Source organism: Emydura macquarii, unplaced genomic scaffold, assembly GCF_026122565.2.
Source record: "Emydura macquarii macquarii isolate MOO-44397 ecotype Brisbane River unplaced genomic scaffold, CSIRO-AGI_Emac_v2 contig_2457, whole genome shotgun sequence".
NCBI lineage: Eukaryota > Metazoa > Chordata > Testudines > Chelidae > Emydura > Emydura macquarii.
The window spans coordinates 2,075,073-2,089,224 of NW_027132594.1; the positions used below are offsets into that span (position 1 = coordinate 2,075,073).

Sequence of the window (14,152 nt, forward strand, 5' to 3'; positions counted from 1 at the left end):
TTTAAAACATGTATTTTATATACCTCATATTAACATAAATTAAAAGATCCCAGATAATGTATGCATAGTAACAGGCATACTCACCCTTTAAAATATAGTCTGTTAATAAGCTTGGCACTTTCTCGCTGTCCTCTTTCATAGCATGAAGGACTGAAAAGTATGGGAGAGAAGGGTGGAAGAGAAAAAGCAATAATTCAGATCATTAGTCTTAAATTAAAGATGTCACTCTTGAACAATCACACTGAAAATACTTTAACTACTCACCTAAATATTATATCCACATCAACTAGAAAATATGTAATTGGAATACTGAAAAAATGAATGACAAACACATGGGGACTGCTCCAGAAACCTTTCATATGCTTAATTTGAACTCAAATCACCAGTGTATGCACATAAGAGCCAGAGAATTGGGTCAAGGAGTACTGTATAATAAAACTTTTTTTTGTTTTTATTTTTAAATCACAGTGAATTTTTAAGTTTTTTCATTAACATGATTGATCATATCAGATGTGTTTTTGTCATGTATTTCAGTGCATTTTTTAAATAAAAATCAATATAAACAGTAAAGAAAACAACAAAAAAGCAGTTACTAACCTTTCATAACTGTTGTTTTTCAAGATGTGTTGCTCATGTCCATTCCATGTTAGGTGTGCATGTGCCCACATGCACAGCTGCCCGAGATTTTATGCCTTAGCAGTATCTGTAGAGCTGGCTCTGGTGGGGGAGCCCTGCGCTTATACCATGATACATGAGGCACTGCAAATCCTGTGACCCCTTGGTTCCTTCTTGCCATTAACTCCAACGGCAGGGATGGAGGGCGGGTCATGGAATGGACAGGAACAACACATCACAAAGAACAACAATTACAAAAGGTTTGTAACCATTTTTTCTTCTTCAAGAGCTTGCTCATATCGATTCCATATTAGATGACTCACAAGCAGTATCCTTGGAGATGGGCTTGGAGTTCATGGACGTGCTGCTTGTAACACTACTCTGCTGAAGCTGGCATCGTTTCATGTCTACTGAGTGATGGCACAATGGGTCGCGAAAGTATGGACAGAAGACCAGGTAGCGGCTCTGCAGATATCTTGGATCATCACCTGTGTCAGGAAGACTGCCAACGATGCTTGTGCCCTGGTAGAGTGAGCTGTTATGATCGCTGGTGGAGGCATCTTAGCTTGCTCACAGCAGAACTTAATGCCAGAGGTTATCCATGAGGAGGGTCTGGAAGGAGACCGGTAGGCCTTTCATTCTATCTGCTATTGCAACAAAGAGTTGGCTGATCTAACATCCAAAGTGTACAACCTACATTCTTCACTGGAATTGTGCGGTTTTGAGAAGAATACTGGTTGGAATATGTCCTGGTTATTGTGGAACTGCAACACTAGCTTTGATAAGAAGGCTGGATGGGGACGCAGCTGAACCTTGTCCTTGTAGAGCACTGAACACCCTGATCTTGGAGACCCTTCATGCTGAGATAACTGCCACCAAGAAGGAGATATTTCAGGAGAGAAGCAGGGGAGCAGGAAGCTAACAACTCAAAAGGGGGACCCCATGAGTCTGGATAGCACTAAATTCAGGTCCCAAGGTGGTACCGGATCCCTGACCTGACAATAGGGCTTCTTTAATTATTTTAGGAACCTGATCACCATCTTATGGGAAAAGATGGATTTACCTTGGATTAGAGAATGGAAAGCGAAAATAGCTGCCAAGTGGACCTTTAGAGATGAGAAGACTAAGCTTTGTTGCTTGAGGTGCAATAGGTAGTCCAATATGTCCTAAACTGAGGTTTGGATGGGCGACAGGCTATGGTCTGTGGCCCAACAGGAAAACCTCTTCCATTTGGCCAGGTATGTCGCTCTGGTGGAAGGTTTTCTGCTGCCCAGGAAGATCTGCTGAATTTGCAACAAGCAAGCCCACTCTTCTGTGTTCAGCCATGCAGTGGCCATGCTGTCAAGAGAAGGGATGTCAGGTCTGGGTGCAACAACCAGCTATGGTCCTGGAAGAGGAGGTCCAGGTGAAGTGGAAGCTTCCATCAGGGATACTGCCAAGAGCTCCAGTAATTTGCTGAACCAGTGCTGTTGCGGCCACGCCAGGGCTATCAGAATCAGTCACCTTGTCCTGCTTGATTTTCAAAAAAACTTGTGAATCAAGGATATTGGCAGGAAGGTGTAGAGCAGTGCCCCTTTCCATAGGAGCAGGAAGGTGTCAGAGAGCTCTTGGAGAGTGAGCAGAACTGGTGACATTTCCTGTTCTGTCTGGGTGAGAACAGGTCCACTTGGAGAGTTCCCCACTTTTGGAAGATCATGGGGGCAACCTCTAGACGTAGAGACCACTTGTGGCAAGACGCGAAAGATCTGCTGAGGAGATCCGCCAGCGCATTCTTGGCTCCCAGAAGATAGGCGACCATGATAGCAATGTTGTTTCGTGGTTATTGATATAGAACATTGTGATGGTGTTCTCTGTTACGATCTGAACCACTCTGCTCGACAAGCAAGGGAGGAACACCTGGCACACCAGATGTACTAATTTGAGCTCCCTGACATTTATATGGAGAAGGTGATCCTCTAGGGACCAGTGCCCCTGCGTGCTGAGATCGTTGAGTGGGTTCCCAACCAAGATCCAAAGCGTCTGAGACGAGCGTTGCTGAGGATGACAGACCTTCGAAGGGCATCCCCTGCAATATGGAATGAGGGTTTGTCCACCTCGTAAGGGACGACAGGACATGCGGAGGAATTGTGACCACACGTCCACACTGTGCCTGCTTGGGGTGTAGACCGACGCTTTCCACAATTGCAGGGGTCTGAAATGGAGATGCGCATTTTGGACCATGTAAGTACAAACTGTTATGTGGCCTAAAAGCCTGAGGCACATCCAGGTGGTTGAGAGGGGGTGGGCTTGCATATATGAGATGAGGTCTGTCATGAAGTGGAACTGGGGCTCCAGAAGAAAAGCTTTGGCCAGTGTGGAGTCTAGGACTGCTTCTATAAATTCTATCTGTTGGACAGGTGACAGAATTGATTTTTGTTCATTTATGAGCAGGCCCAGATCTTGGCAAGCAACTTGTGACACACTGAGGCTGTGCTGGACCAGGGCTTGGGACTTGCATTTGATGAGCGAGTCATTGAGGTAAGGCTAGATCTGTACCCCTTGACGCCACAGGTAAGCAGCCACTACCAACATGAACTTCATGAAGACCCTTGAGGTGGAGGAAAGGCCAAATGGTAGTGCCATAAATTGATAATGGACGCTTGCCCACCACGAAACAGAGAAACCTCTGTATCTGTCAAAAATTGAAATGTGAAAATAAGCATCTTTTAGGTTGAGGGTGGCGTGCCAGTTTCCTGGATCCAAAGATGATGGAGGCCAGGGAGACCATGAAAATCTTCAACTTCTTGAGATACTTGTTGAGGCGATGATCTATTCTAGGATAGGCTTGAGGCCTCCTTTGGCCTTCAGGGTAAGGAAGTATTGGGAATAACTTTAGGGACTTCTTCCACCACCCCTACTTGCAAAAGGGTTTCCACCTCCTGAACAAGAAATTGCTTGGGAGAAGGGTCCCTAAAGAGGGACGGGGAAAGGGAGTGTGAGAGGAGTATTGAGGAAAATTGCAGGGTATATCCAGTTGATAATAGTGTTGAGGACCAACGGTCCGATATTATCCAGGCCCATGAAGTGTGGAGAAACACAGTTGAGGAATAGGTGGGAAATTGGATCCTGCTGTCTGACTGGGGCGCCATCTTTGGGTGCCCTCTCAAAATGACTGGTGTAGGCCCACCTTGATGGTGCGTGGGGTCCGACAGGGTCACAGAGGGAGGAGGATTTGTGCGGCGGTGCTTAAACCCTTTGTTTTGATCTCTCCTGTTATAGGGCCCCTGTCGTGACTGGCCCAAGAACCTGGGTGGAAGTTACAAGGGACTGAACTGCCTCCGGGAAGACTGGGGAGTATACAACCCCTGTGAGTGCAAGGTGGCCCTAGAGTCTTTCAAGCCTGGTGTCTCTTTGCTCTGAAAATAGAGCACTGCCCTCGAAGGGAAGATCCTGCACAAAAAGTTGCACTTCCTTGGATAGGCCAGAGAACTGCAACCAAGAGCATCAACACTGCAGATGCCGACTGGCTCTAGCTACCACCTTCCCTTCCTCCACAATGGATGCGAACTTCTGCCTGATTTCTTGAGAAAGGGAGTCCTTGAATTTAGTAACTGAGTCCCAGATATTGTAATTATATCTCCCCAGCAATGCCTGCTGGCTAGAGAACCTCAGTTGTGCACTGGCTGAGGAATAGATCTTTCTTCCAAACAACTCCAGTTTCTTTGCATCCTTATTTTTTGGTGTCAAGCTGGATTGGTCCTGCCTGTTCCTTTTGTTTGCCACAGCCACCCCCAGGGATCCTGGGGGTGGGTGCGAGAACAAATACTTATAACCCTTAGCTGGGACATATTTCTTTTTGGCCCATTTTGAAATTGGTGGCAGGAAAGATGGTGTCTGCCGTGGGGCCTTGACCACCTTTAGCACCCCATCATGAACGGGAGCGCTATTTTACCCATTGCTATAGCAGCCAGAGTATCAAATAGGCTGCCTACAGGCTCCGAGAGCTTCTAAGCTTCCAGGCCCAAGCTGGAAGCCACCCTTTAAAGGAGCTTTGAAGTTGTCCGGTGGCATTGGGGAGGCTGGGCTGGTGACAGCCTTGTCCAGTGATGATGAGGATGACTGTGCAATCCGAGGAGGGAGTAGTAGCTCCTCTTCCCCCACTGGGCCATGGTCAGCACCAGGTTCCAATTCCAGGTCCGAATCCCGCATTGGGGCCTTCAGTGCTGCGGGCTGCTTCTCGGCCACAGCTGTGGATGGCTGTGGTAGGAAAAAGGCCCCAGCATCTTTGAAATCCCACATGGATTGGGGCCAATATGGCCACTGTGTCGGCCATTGGCCTTGCGGCCAGAAACCCAGTGCAGAGTCAGCACCCAAAATCGGTGCATCCCATGAGCTGTACTTTAGGGGCGGTGGGCAGGCTCCCTCACAGAACCTGAGGAGGAGGATTCCTCCCTCAGGGACCATGTTGGTGCTGATGGTGCCTCTTACTGCCTGCTGCAGTGGGGCACCAGGGAATGGTACTGTGGGGAGGGTGAGTGCCAGTGGGCCTTCTTGGAGCAGTGCCTTGTAGGTGGAGATCAGCATGCAGCTGGAGAGAGGTGCTGTGCAGGGGAATATCGGTACCATGTAGGTAGGGAGTAGTGCTGAGATAGTGGCAAGTGGTGCAGCATAGGGGAGCAGAGCAAGGGTCGGTGCTAGATATCCGGCAATCAGTGCCATGCTGCCAGTGAGCAGTGCCACAATGACGACGATCAGTGTCGGGGTGATCTGGAAGAACAGTACTCAACTGGTGACTCCAACCTCGGAACTGGAGACCGTGACCATGAATCTGGGGACGAGAGGGTGGGGACCGTCTTCTTGGTGCAGGCAATTGGAGCTGAGCTGTTGTAGACTGGTGCCGAGGTTCTGGGAACAGCGCCGGTCAACTGGCCATTGCAGCATTTCGGCCATGCCAGTTTTCCCCCTGAGGCGAGTTCCTTTACAGGCTCAGCCGCTCTGACCAGAATACTTGTGGTGGGTGGCACTGGGAGGGCCATAAGGTCCCTAGCTGCTCCCAGGAGACAGGGGTAGTTCCCTTCAATGGGCTCTCAACCCTAGGAGGAGTTGTCTCCAGCCACTCCTCTGTAGGCAATTGGCCCAACATGGGTCCTTTGCCTGACCCAGCCTTCTTATCTTTTTTCAGCATGGGGAAGGGGGGGGGGACGGGGGGGGGGGGGGGGAGGGGACGACTCCACTCTGACAGTCTTTAGACATGAAAAGTTCCTTATAGGGGCACATGCTAAAATTGAAGTAACCCAGCTAGTAACTCCATTAGGGTTGGAGTTATCAGGAAGAAAGAGAATGTTCCATCAACTGATTTTTCCTCCGGGTCTCCTCTCAAACAGTGGTAATGTGGGAGGATAACCGACTCCCTTCCATTGAAACATTGTACATACAATACACTGACGAAAATGTGTATTTGGAAACACTGAATGCTACAACCATGGCAGAGGAAGGATCTCAAACACCTGACTGCATTTAGAATTGATTTTGATGGAGTTCTTTGCTAACAACGCCATTTATAAGACAAATCTCATAAGCAAATATGGACAATTTTGAGACAAGTTTTCTGCAGAGGAGAAACATTCAGATTTGCATATGGAAAAGATGTGGAGTTGGAATAAAGAATCCGTAGTTGTGGTTGTGAACACTCCTCTTGCCCAGAAAAGGCAAGTCTTCAGGACATTTAGTAAAGACTAAGATGAAGCCACAAATTTTTGATCTAAGGAGCAGAAAGGGTGAACAGTATTGTTGAGTGTCTGTGTAAGAGTCAGACCACAGTTGAAGATAAAAGATAGAAAGAGAGAGAGGATGATCAAGAGGGTGAAAAGTAAGTAAAAAAAAATGCCTATTATTTTGAATTCCGTAGTAAAGATCGGGGAGAAATTTTCAATGATCCAAAGAGCAGATAATATCAGTGGAACTGCCCTTTGTGTTTTAGAAAAATTCCTTTGTGTCTCTGAAAAATTTCCAAAGTGTACCCTCCAATACCATGAACTGAGTCGGAAACTGCCTGTTTGGAATGAGCTATTTCAGAGTAACACACATTATAATCTAATTTCTTATATTTAATATTCTGACCTTTTCTTTGCATATATAAAAGACAAAACCCACAGGTTTCACATGGCAAAGCCTGACATAGCAGAATTTTTGCCAAAATCAAGATATTTTAATTTATTGATTTTTAAAATGAGACACTTATATATACTGGAGTTCAAATGCTATCTTTATGGTTTCCATTTACTCAAAATATTAAATTAAAAGTTAAATAATCCGATAATTAGATTAATTTCAATGGTTTTAGCTAGTTCCTTAACAATACTGTATTAGAAAGCAAAACATTATTATTGTGAAGATCCCATGTTTAGCTTAGTAATATTGAAAGTCAACTCATATAAGAACTCTTTTAGCGATCAGGATTTCACTTCGTTTTGTTACAGTCAATGGAAGTTAAGATGAGAAGGAACTCCTGGAATGTGAAAGAAATTCATACCAACAGGGATTTAATTTATGCGGACTGAACAAGCATCCTACTACTTAAGTACTAAAAACACTGGAAAAAGTTTTGCTGTTCCCACTATCCAAGAGGATGCTATATTTATTTCTGAAACGCTTTGTATCTCTTGGGAACATTCATATGGTTTGAGGAATGTAAAGTGCTTTCTCACTCAGGTTGTGCAAAAATTTCATGCTGAATAAGTTGGCTAGCAGCATTAGCAGTTGATAAGGATAACCAATAATTAGTAAGAAATGAATTTAAAAAATTGTAGTTGAAAAGAAAACAAATCTGAAAATCCGGACAACTACTTTGAACCATGACACAGAAGTACAGCATCTAGTGAGTAGTAGCATTTAATAAGATCCAGAACGTTCATGTGAGAATTTGTGAATACCATATAAGAATCCCTGAATACTATATATTTTTTTTTGTGTTGAAAGAACATATTCAATGTTCATAGCTTAGGAAAAATATACTGCTTTAAAAAACTGGTTCAATATTTGCCTCACAACAGCACAAGCAAGAAGTAAGCCAGGAATTTTGCTACTGAGTCACAGGATCAGGTTTCACCCAGTCTGCCGAAAACACTTAACTCTTTACACTACACATTTGTATAAATCTTTTTGTTGTTAACTAAAAAAAAAGTTATTTTGCTTAGACTTTTGGCTTTTTTCCACCTTAACTAATACTGGAATTTTGACATTTTGAACTACGCTTTAGTCATAAGAAAAGGATTATGACTTCACTACAGGATTAAACAGAAAATGAAGTTAACTGTGAGAAAGAGCTAGTTTAAATACAAACCTTAAGTACTAGCCAAGGGAACATGTTGCAGGAAAATAATGGGCATCAAAGTTCCTTTTGCTTAAATGTTCTTTTTAATTAAAAATTTTATGAGAAGTCTCCTTTCAGCAGAAATGCACACAAGGTCTCACATTTTCAAAAGTGTTTAGTAATTCTGGGTACTCAAATTCAAACCCTAAAAGGACCTGCTTTTAAGATGATGGGCACTTGAGATGTGAAAATCAGGCCCGTTTATAGGGTGTCCTAATTTGGACACCCCAAAAAACTGTTACATGAAAAATTATGGCAAGAAAAGTAGATTTTAAACTCTCTGAACCGCAATTATTTGACAACTATAATTAAACAGCACTCCCATCTACTTTCATTCTCAAAAGTTCTAACATCATTACATGAATGGTTGCCTCAACTCAACATGAATTTGCTGACAAACCCATTGACATACAGAGCATATTTTGAGGGAGCAGGAAAGCAGTGTTGCAAACATTCATGATATTTGAAGTCAAGTCATTACACGAGAATATTAGCTTTCATCTAAAATAAAAAGTTTCTAGCCCTCACGGTTTCAGAGCCAAGCTTGAAAACATGATCTGCGCGCATTCTAGAGGCTCAAAACCAAAAGGCAAACAAGAACCACCCAAAATTTATTATGGCTTAAAAATAGTAAGATTTTAAATAAATCTTATGGTTTTGGAGTGTCTCATGATTTTTTAACACTTGCATTTGGAAATACGAGGTATGGGAGATGAGATCAGTAGGAAAGCTTTAAATATGTACTCACTTTTGGTTAATGTTTGAAGATCTTCAACACAGGGGGGTCCACTTTTCTTCTCATAAGGAATGACCGTTGTTAAGTACTGTCAAATGAAAAACACGATTAATCAGCAATCATTTCACTTATAATTTACTCAGCTTGAACTGCTGAAAATCTTATTTCTTTTGTAGAATTACCAAATGTTAAAAAATAAGATCAGATCTTTTGCAAGAAACAAGTTTATCTCAAACTGTGCCAAATCTACCTGTCACAAAAGTCTGTTTTTAATTTTGTCATAAATTACAGAAAAAACACAAACATGAAAGTGCATTAACAATCATTTAAGAAAATAATTGTATATCATTTGAAGCTCCTTACACTAACAAGTTCCTTGTGTCCCTTGTCATGGATCCTAGTGAAAGTCCCTTCCTGGCTACCCACTAAGACTGCTGTGAGAGGAACTCAAGCCTCTGTGCTCCAGATCCCAAGGGTGTTCTAAGATCCTGGAGTCTGAACTGAGTCTAGCCACTGCCCTGATCTTGGAGTTCGTAGGCACATGCTCAGGGTGTAGCCCTTCTATTTGTTACTGCCCTCTGAGTGTTAGAATCCACTGTCCAGGTGCCTAGCCCTTCTGGACACAACACTGACCCTTCAGACTCCTTTGTACTTAAACACACCCCTCAGCCATAACTCAATCCCAAAGGTATAAATCTTTTGATTTACAGTTTAACTCCCTAAGGGGCACACAATAGTTGCAAAGCAATCAACACACACTTCGTTCAATCTACCTACTTTATGTTTTTTATATTTAATCACAAAACATCCTGGTGAAAATCATGGTCCAGATACATCAAGGAGAAAACAAAGTTTAACTCCCTAAAATGACCAACTGAACCAACTAATTCCATTCTGTATTATAAAAGTATATGAAGTAAGGTCTTTTATGAAAGCTTGTAATGTTCTGAACTTGATTGTCATGAAATATGTATACACACTATGATTATGAATCTGAAAACTGTGCTCATAACCTGTATTACAATTTCAACTACACTTCACAGCTAGGCAAGGAATTTCCCAAGATAGGTGTTTACACAAAACTGGCTCCAAGTAACAACTCAGGCAGAAAGAGACAATGGTGACCCATCAGAGTTAACAAAAAGACATTGAGGACTTGACAACACTACAAAATTAAGTTGATTTAAGTTAGGTCGATGTACAGCCACCGCAGTAATTACTATGATTTCTCCAAGTCCACACTACCCTCCTTCTGCTGGTAGTGCAGGTCCTCACCAGGAGCGCTTGCACTGACTTAAGTGGGACAGTGTGGGGGGCTGACACCGCTAACACACTCACCCGTGAACAGCCAACAGGGGACACAAGTAATGCAGCGTCTACACAGTCATTGTGTCACCCTAACTACATTGACCTAAGCGCTATCCCTCTCACACAGGTGGAGTTATTAGGTTGGTGTAGTGCAGCGGTTCTCAACCTTTTTTTCCCTCGAGTACCACTCGGGTCAAATGCCACTTGACCTGACTGTACCTGACCAGAGTACCACTTGGGAAAAAAAAGGGGGGGGGGGGACTTGCGGCGGCAGCAGCGGGGTTTCTCGGCAGCGGCGGGAGGGGGGACTTTCAGTGGCGACGGGGTTTCGCGGTGGCGGGTTACATGTGGGGAACAATGCCCTCCACCAAAACCCTTCCGTACCATCCAGCCTTCTGCGAAGTACCACCGGTGGTACACGTACCACCGGTTGAGAACCACTGGTGTAGTGGATGACTTACATCAGGGGAAGCGATGTTATAGTATAGACACTTACTAAGTTAGGTTGACAGAAGCTGCCTTACATTGACCTAAGTCTGTAGTGTAGACCAGGCCTGAGATATCCCAGATCTCAAACTGAGAGGATTTTCACACTCTGAATTAACACAAGTCACCATGGACTGAAAGAAAAAAAAAAGAAGGAATAGTCTTTTAAAAGCAGGCTTGTGTTTGAGGTTTTTATCCAGAAACTAAGGGACAGTTACCTGGCAGAAGCTGTCCATGAAATGCTGGGGATCCTCAGAATGGCTAGCGGATTCAATGGGAAACTGTCCAAAGGCAGTAAGTAATTTGTATTAGAAAAGGGATTATATGCAATATGGAAATGTAAAGCATGAGAATGTGTTTTTATGTTTATTTTCTTTGTAACTTATGTATGTTTCCTCTCCCTTACCATTTCATCACTGAATCTGTGATTTCTCTATTAAATAAACCTTATGTTTATTTCTACCCCAAGTAAGTCTCTGTTGTGCAAACTGCATGGAGTGTGCGCACCAAAGTAAGCTGGTGTCTGGGGGACTGGTTTTATGCCTTCATAGTTGATGAACCAGAGGGGAAAAATCCAAGAGTCTGGTAGTTAAGAACTTGGGGAGGACAGATTTGGGGAGACCTAGGACTAAAGGGTTGTTGGTATCACCCTGCAAGGAATAACCAGGCTGGTGGAAGCCAGGGTGAGACCTTATGCTTGTGGGCAGGTTACTAGTATCAGGGGTCTAAACCAAAGCTACACAGCATAAAGGCACCCAAGGTTACAGGGAAGGCAGTGACAGAACCCTTTACTAGTCTGGGCGATCACCAAAACATGATAATCCTAAATGCAACATCCCTCACTACCTCACCTTACCCTTGAGACCATCTGTGTTCTGGCAGCAGGAAGGCAGAGTCTTTCACCCCATTGCCTACCTTACCCCTAGAGCAGACTCCCTCATCTTACTCTTTTGCAAGGTGGCTCTTTCCCCCAGTTCCTCTCATGAGTCCCTTTATAGACTCCTGATGGAACCACCTGTTTTGTTCTGCTCTGTGGTAATTTTCCATTACTCTCAAACCCCTCACCCTTTTCACAAGAGGAAGAAGTGTCTTCTCCCAGGCAGAGAACCCTATTGTTCCAAGGTGTTTTACTTTGAATAGAAGATCACTGTGTGCTGCTCATTCACCACTGACTCTGGCCTGGTTGAGACATTACACAGCCCTGCTAACTAATCCACATACATATAGGCTTTCCATGACGGTAATTTCATGACACAATTTCATAAAATCATCCACAATTCAGTACAGACAGAACCCCCAATTTGTCATATACGTGCTTCTGAGTTTGTCTCCCACAGCCTTGGTAGGCTGATAGCAATGCTAGCCCTTTTTTAATAGTCAACCAGAAGTTCCCCAGACAATTTTTTAAACATATAGAGATTCTTATCATGAAAGAGATAGAACAAAATTAAAATAAAAGTTTCCAAAATTAAAAATGTAAATGAACATCTTTCATATACATATGTATATGTGTGCTATAAGATACACAAGCATCATAGCATTGATACTTTATGGCTTAGAGTGCACAGCAACTTTAAGCCCTTTCAGGTAACTACAGCTTTAAAAAAAAAATCATTGGAGGAAAAATATTTCATATTTGTGTTGAGCTCTGACTGTTTGGGGAACTTTGATAAACAATCAGCATTTTAAAAGACATCAAAGCATAAAAAATGAGATGGGGACCTACACTAGTTGAGCCTTTCAGGATGTCTGTGTGGAATAATAGGCATTTGAAAAATCTTCAAACTTGCATTCATGGTGTTTTGTAGAATCTAAAAAAGCCACTGGATTTTCCTTAACAAATGTTTAACTTTTATGAAATATACAGATTTCCAAGGAATTTTAGAGATCAAAGAACATTCACTGCTACAAGGTCTGAAGCTGATCAATCTGTCAGTTATGTCTCCAAGCAAAGTCAGACTTGTCTACAATTCAACAGGTACAAACTAAGTAGATAACCTGCATCTTCTGACACCAGGCACTTCTAACCAATAGGAACAACGCAGGAGTATGTTCTAATTAAAGCAATACTGTCAATTTAGTATAAGTGAACATTTTTGTCTGTTACTACCACTTCAGATTATTAAAGTTGCAAAACTTAAAAATTCTGTTTGCTTGTTACGATGTTTCTGTTTACTTTTTCATTTCTCTCAGTTTGGATAAAGAAAAATCAAACTTCTCTTACTGTTTCTCAGTAATATGATTGGATTGCAAACACATGTTTTTTAAACCAACTGTTTTCATTGCAATTTTATCCTCAAAGCAATTCAACTGGATTTGGATTTAGCAAAAAAACAGTTTTATTTTTTAAAACAAAATCTAACTTTGTAGCATAATTTCAGTTTATAGCATCCCTGAAAGACTGGAGCATTTCAGAGGCATTTTTTTTTTCCTGGCAGAAGAATAGCAGGCAGAAAAAAGCCTTCAAGCTACATAAAACCTGCGGATTACTGGAGAAATGTGGCTCTATCTCCATGTATTCTAGAGCCTTTACAATGCACTGTAGGCTCCTCCCTCTATGCTGGCAGCAGCAATTCACTAAGAAATCTTGGTGTCATTGCCTCTGTTGAAGTAGCATTAATGCTGCAACTAGCTGCTTTCACTACTGCCATTTGGACGAGTGCATGCTGCATTGACTCCACCCATTCTCCCACTCCCTTCCACATTTTCTGTGGATATAAGGTTCTTTAGGGCAGATTTTTAAAGATATTTAGGTGCCTAATTCTCATTTCAATGGGAGTTAGGTGCCTATATACTTTTTAAAATCTGGCCCTTTACTCTCGATTCCTCCACAATTTAGTCACATCTGCACAGTGCAGTAGAGGTAAACATATAGCACTTTGTTTACAAACAACATTTTACTTAGTTTTCTATTTCTTTCCAATAAGATCCAATTGGAAAATATTGTCTGTAATGAAGACTATGTTCTTAAGAATTTAAGGGAAGCCCAGTACCTGGATTAGGCTGTAGAGTCTCTGCATTCCCAAAGATTTAAAAAAAAAAAAAAAAACCTTCCAACTCAACAAAAAGCAGAAAACATTCTTTAAAGTTTCCAAATTTTCAGATGTCAGTAACATTTCATCCTTTAAGTAGACAAATGATTTACATATGGCTATTTACAATCCACTTCCTTCTTCCCAGTATCTTCATCCAATGTTTTTTGTTTAGCAAAGATGTGATCAGACTTTTTGCTTTCACATTTTCCTGTGTATGTCTGGTTTTTCTTGGACTCTTCAATAAGAATCTGGTTTTAAGGTTGTATTTTAAAAATGCAGCTTAGATTCCTCTGCATTGTTGTGTGAAGGGTAACATGTTGTGACAAGGAAAAATTGCTATACAATGGCTTACTGACATGCTCAAGTGATATACCTGCTGCTCCTTATAATGTCTGGAGAAAGCCGTTTCACAGTATGACAAGCAGCAACTCTAATTTATGCCACTTTTATATAAGAATGTCTGATAACCCCAAGTTGTGAACTGAGGATCACTATCCTAACAAAACTTCTGGATTGCAAGAAAAAAAATGCCAGAATTTCAATGTTCTGTTGAAGATTATGGCACCTTAAGCAGGGGGGAAGGAACATTGTTTGGCTTGCCAGGGGAAGTGGTATATTGCT

General features: G+C 42.4%; 1 protein-coding gene across 2 annotated transcripts in view; it reads right to left on the minus strand.

Moving 5' to 3' along the window:
* FEZ2 (fasciculation and elongation protein zeta 2) overlaps positions 1–14,152 on the minus strand; it is a 74,082-nt gene that overhangs the window by 14,989 nt on the left and 44,941 nt on the right. For both annotated transcript variants that reach the window (XM_067562677.1, XM_067562676.1), the window contains 2 exons: positions 8,715–8,790; positions 85–150 (listed from right to left, as the gene is read on the minus strand). In XM_067562677.1, the coding sequence (XP_067418778.1) occupies positions 85–150; positions 8,715–8,790 (142 nt within the window). The remainder of the gene's footprint in view (positions 1–84; positions 151–8,714; positions 8,791–14,152) is intronic.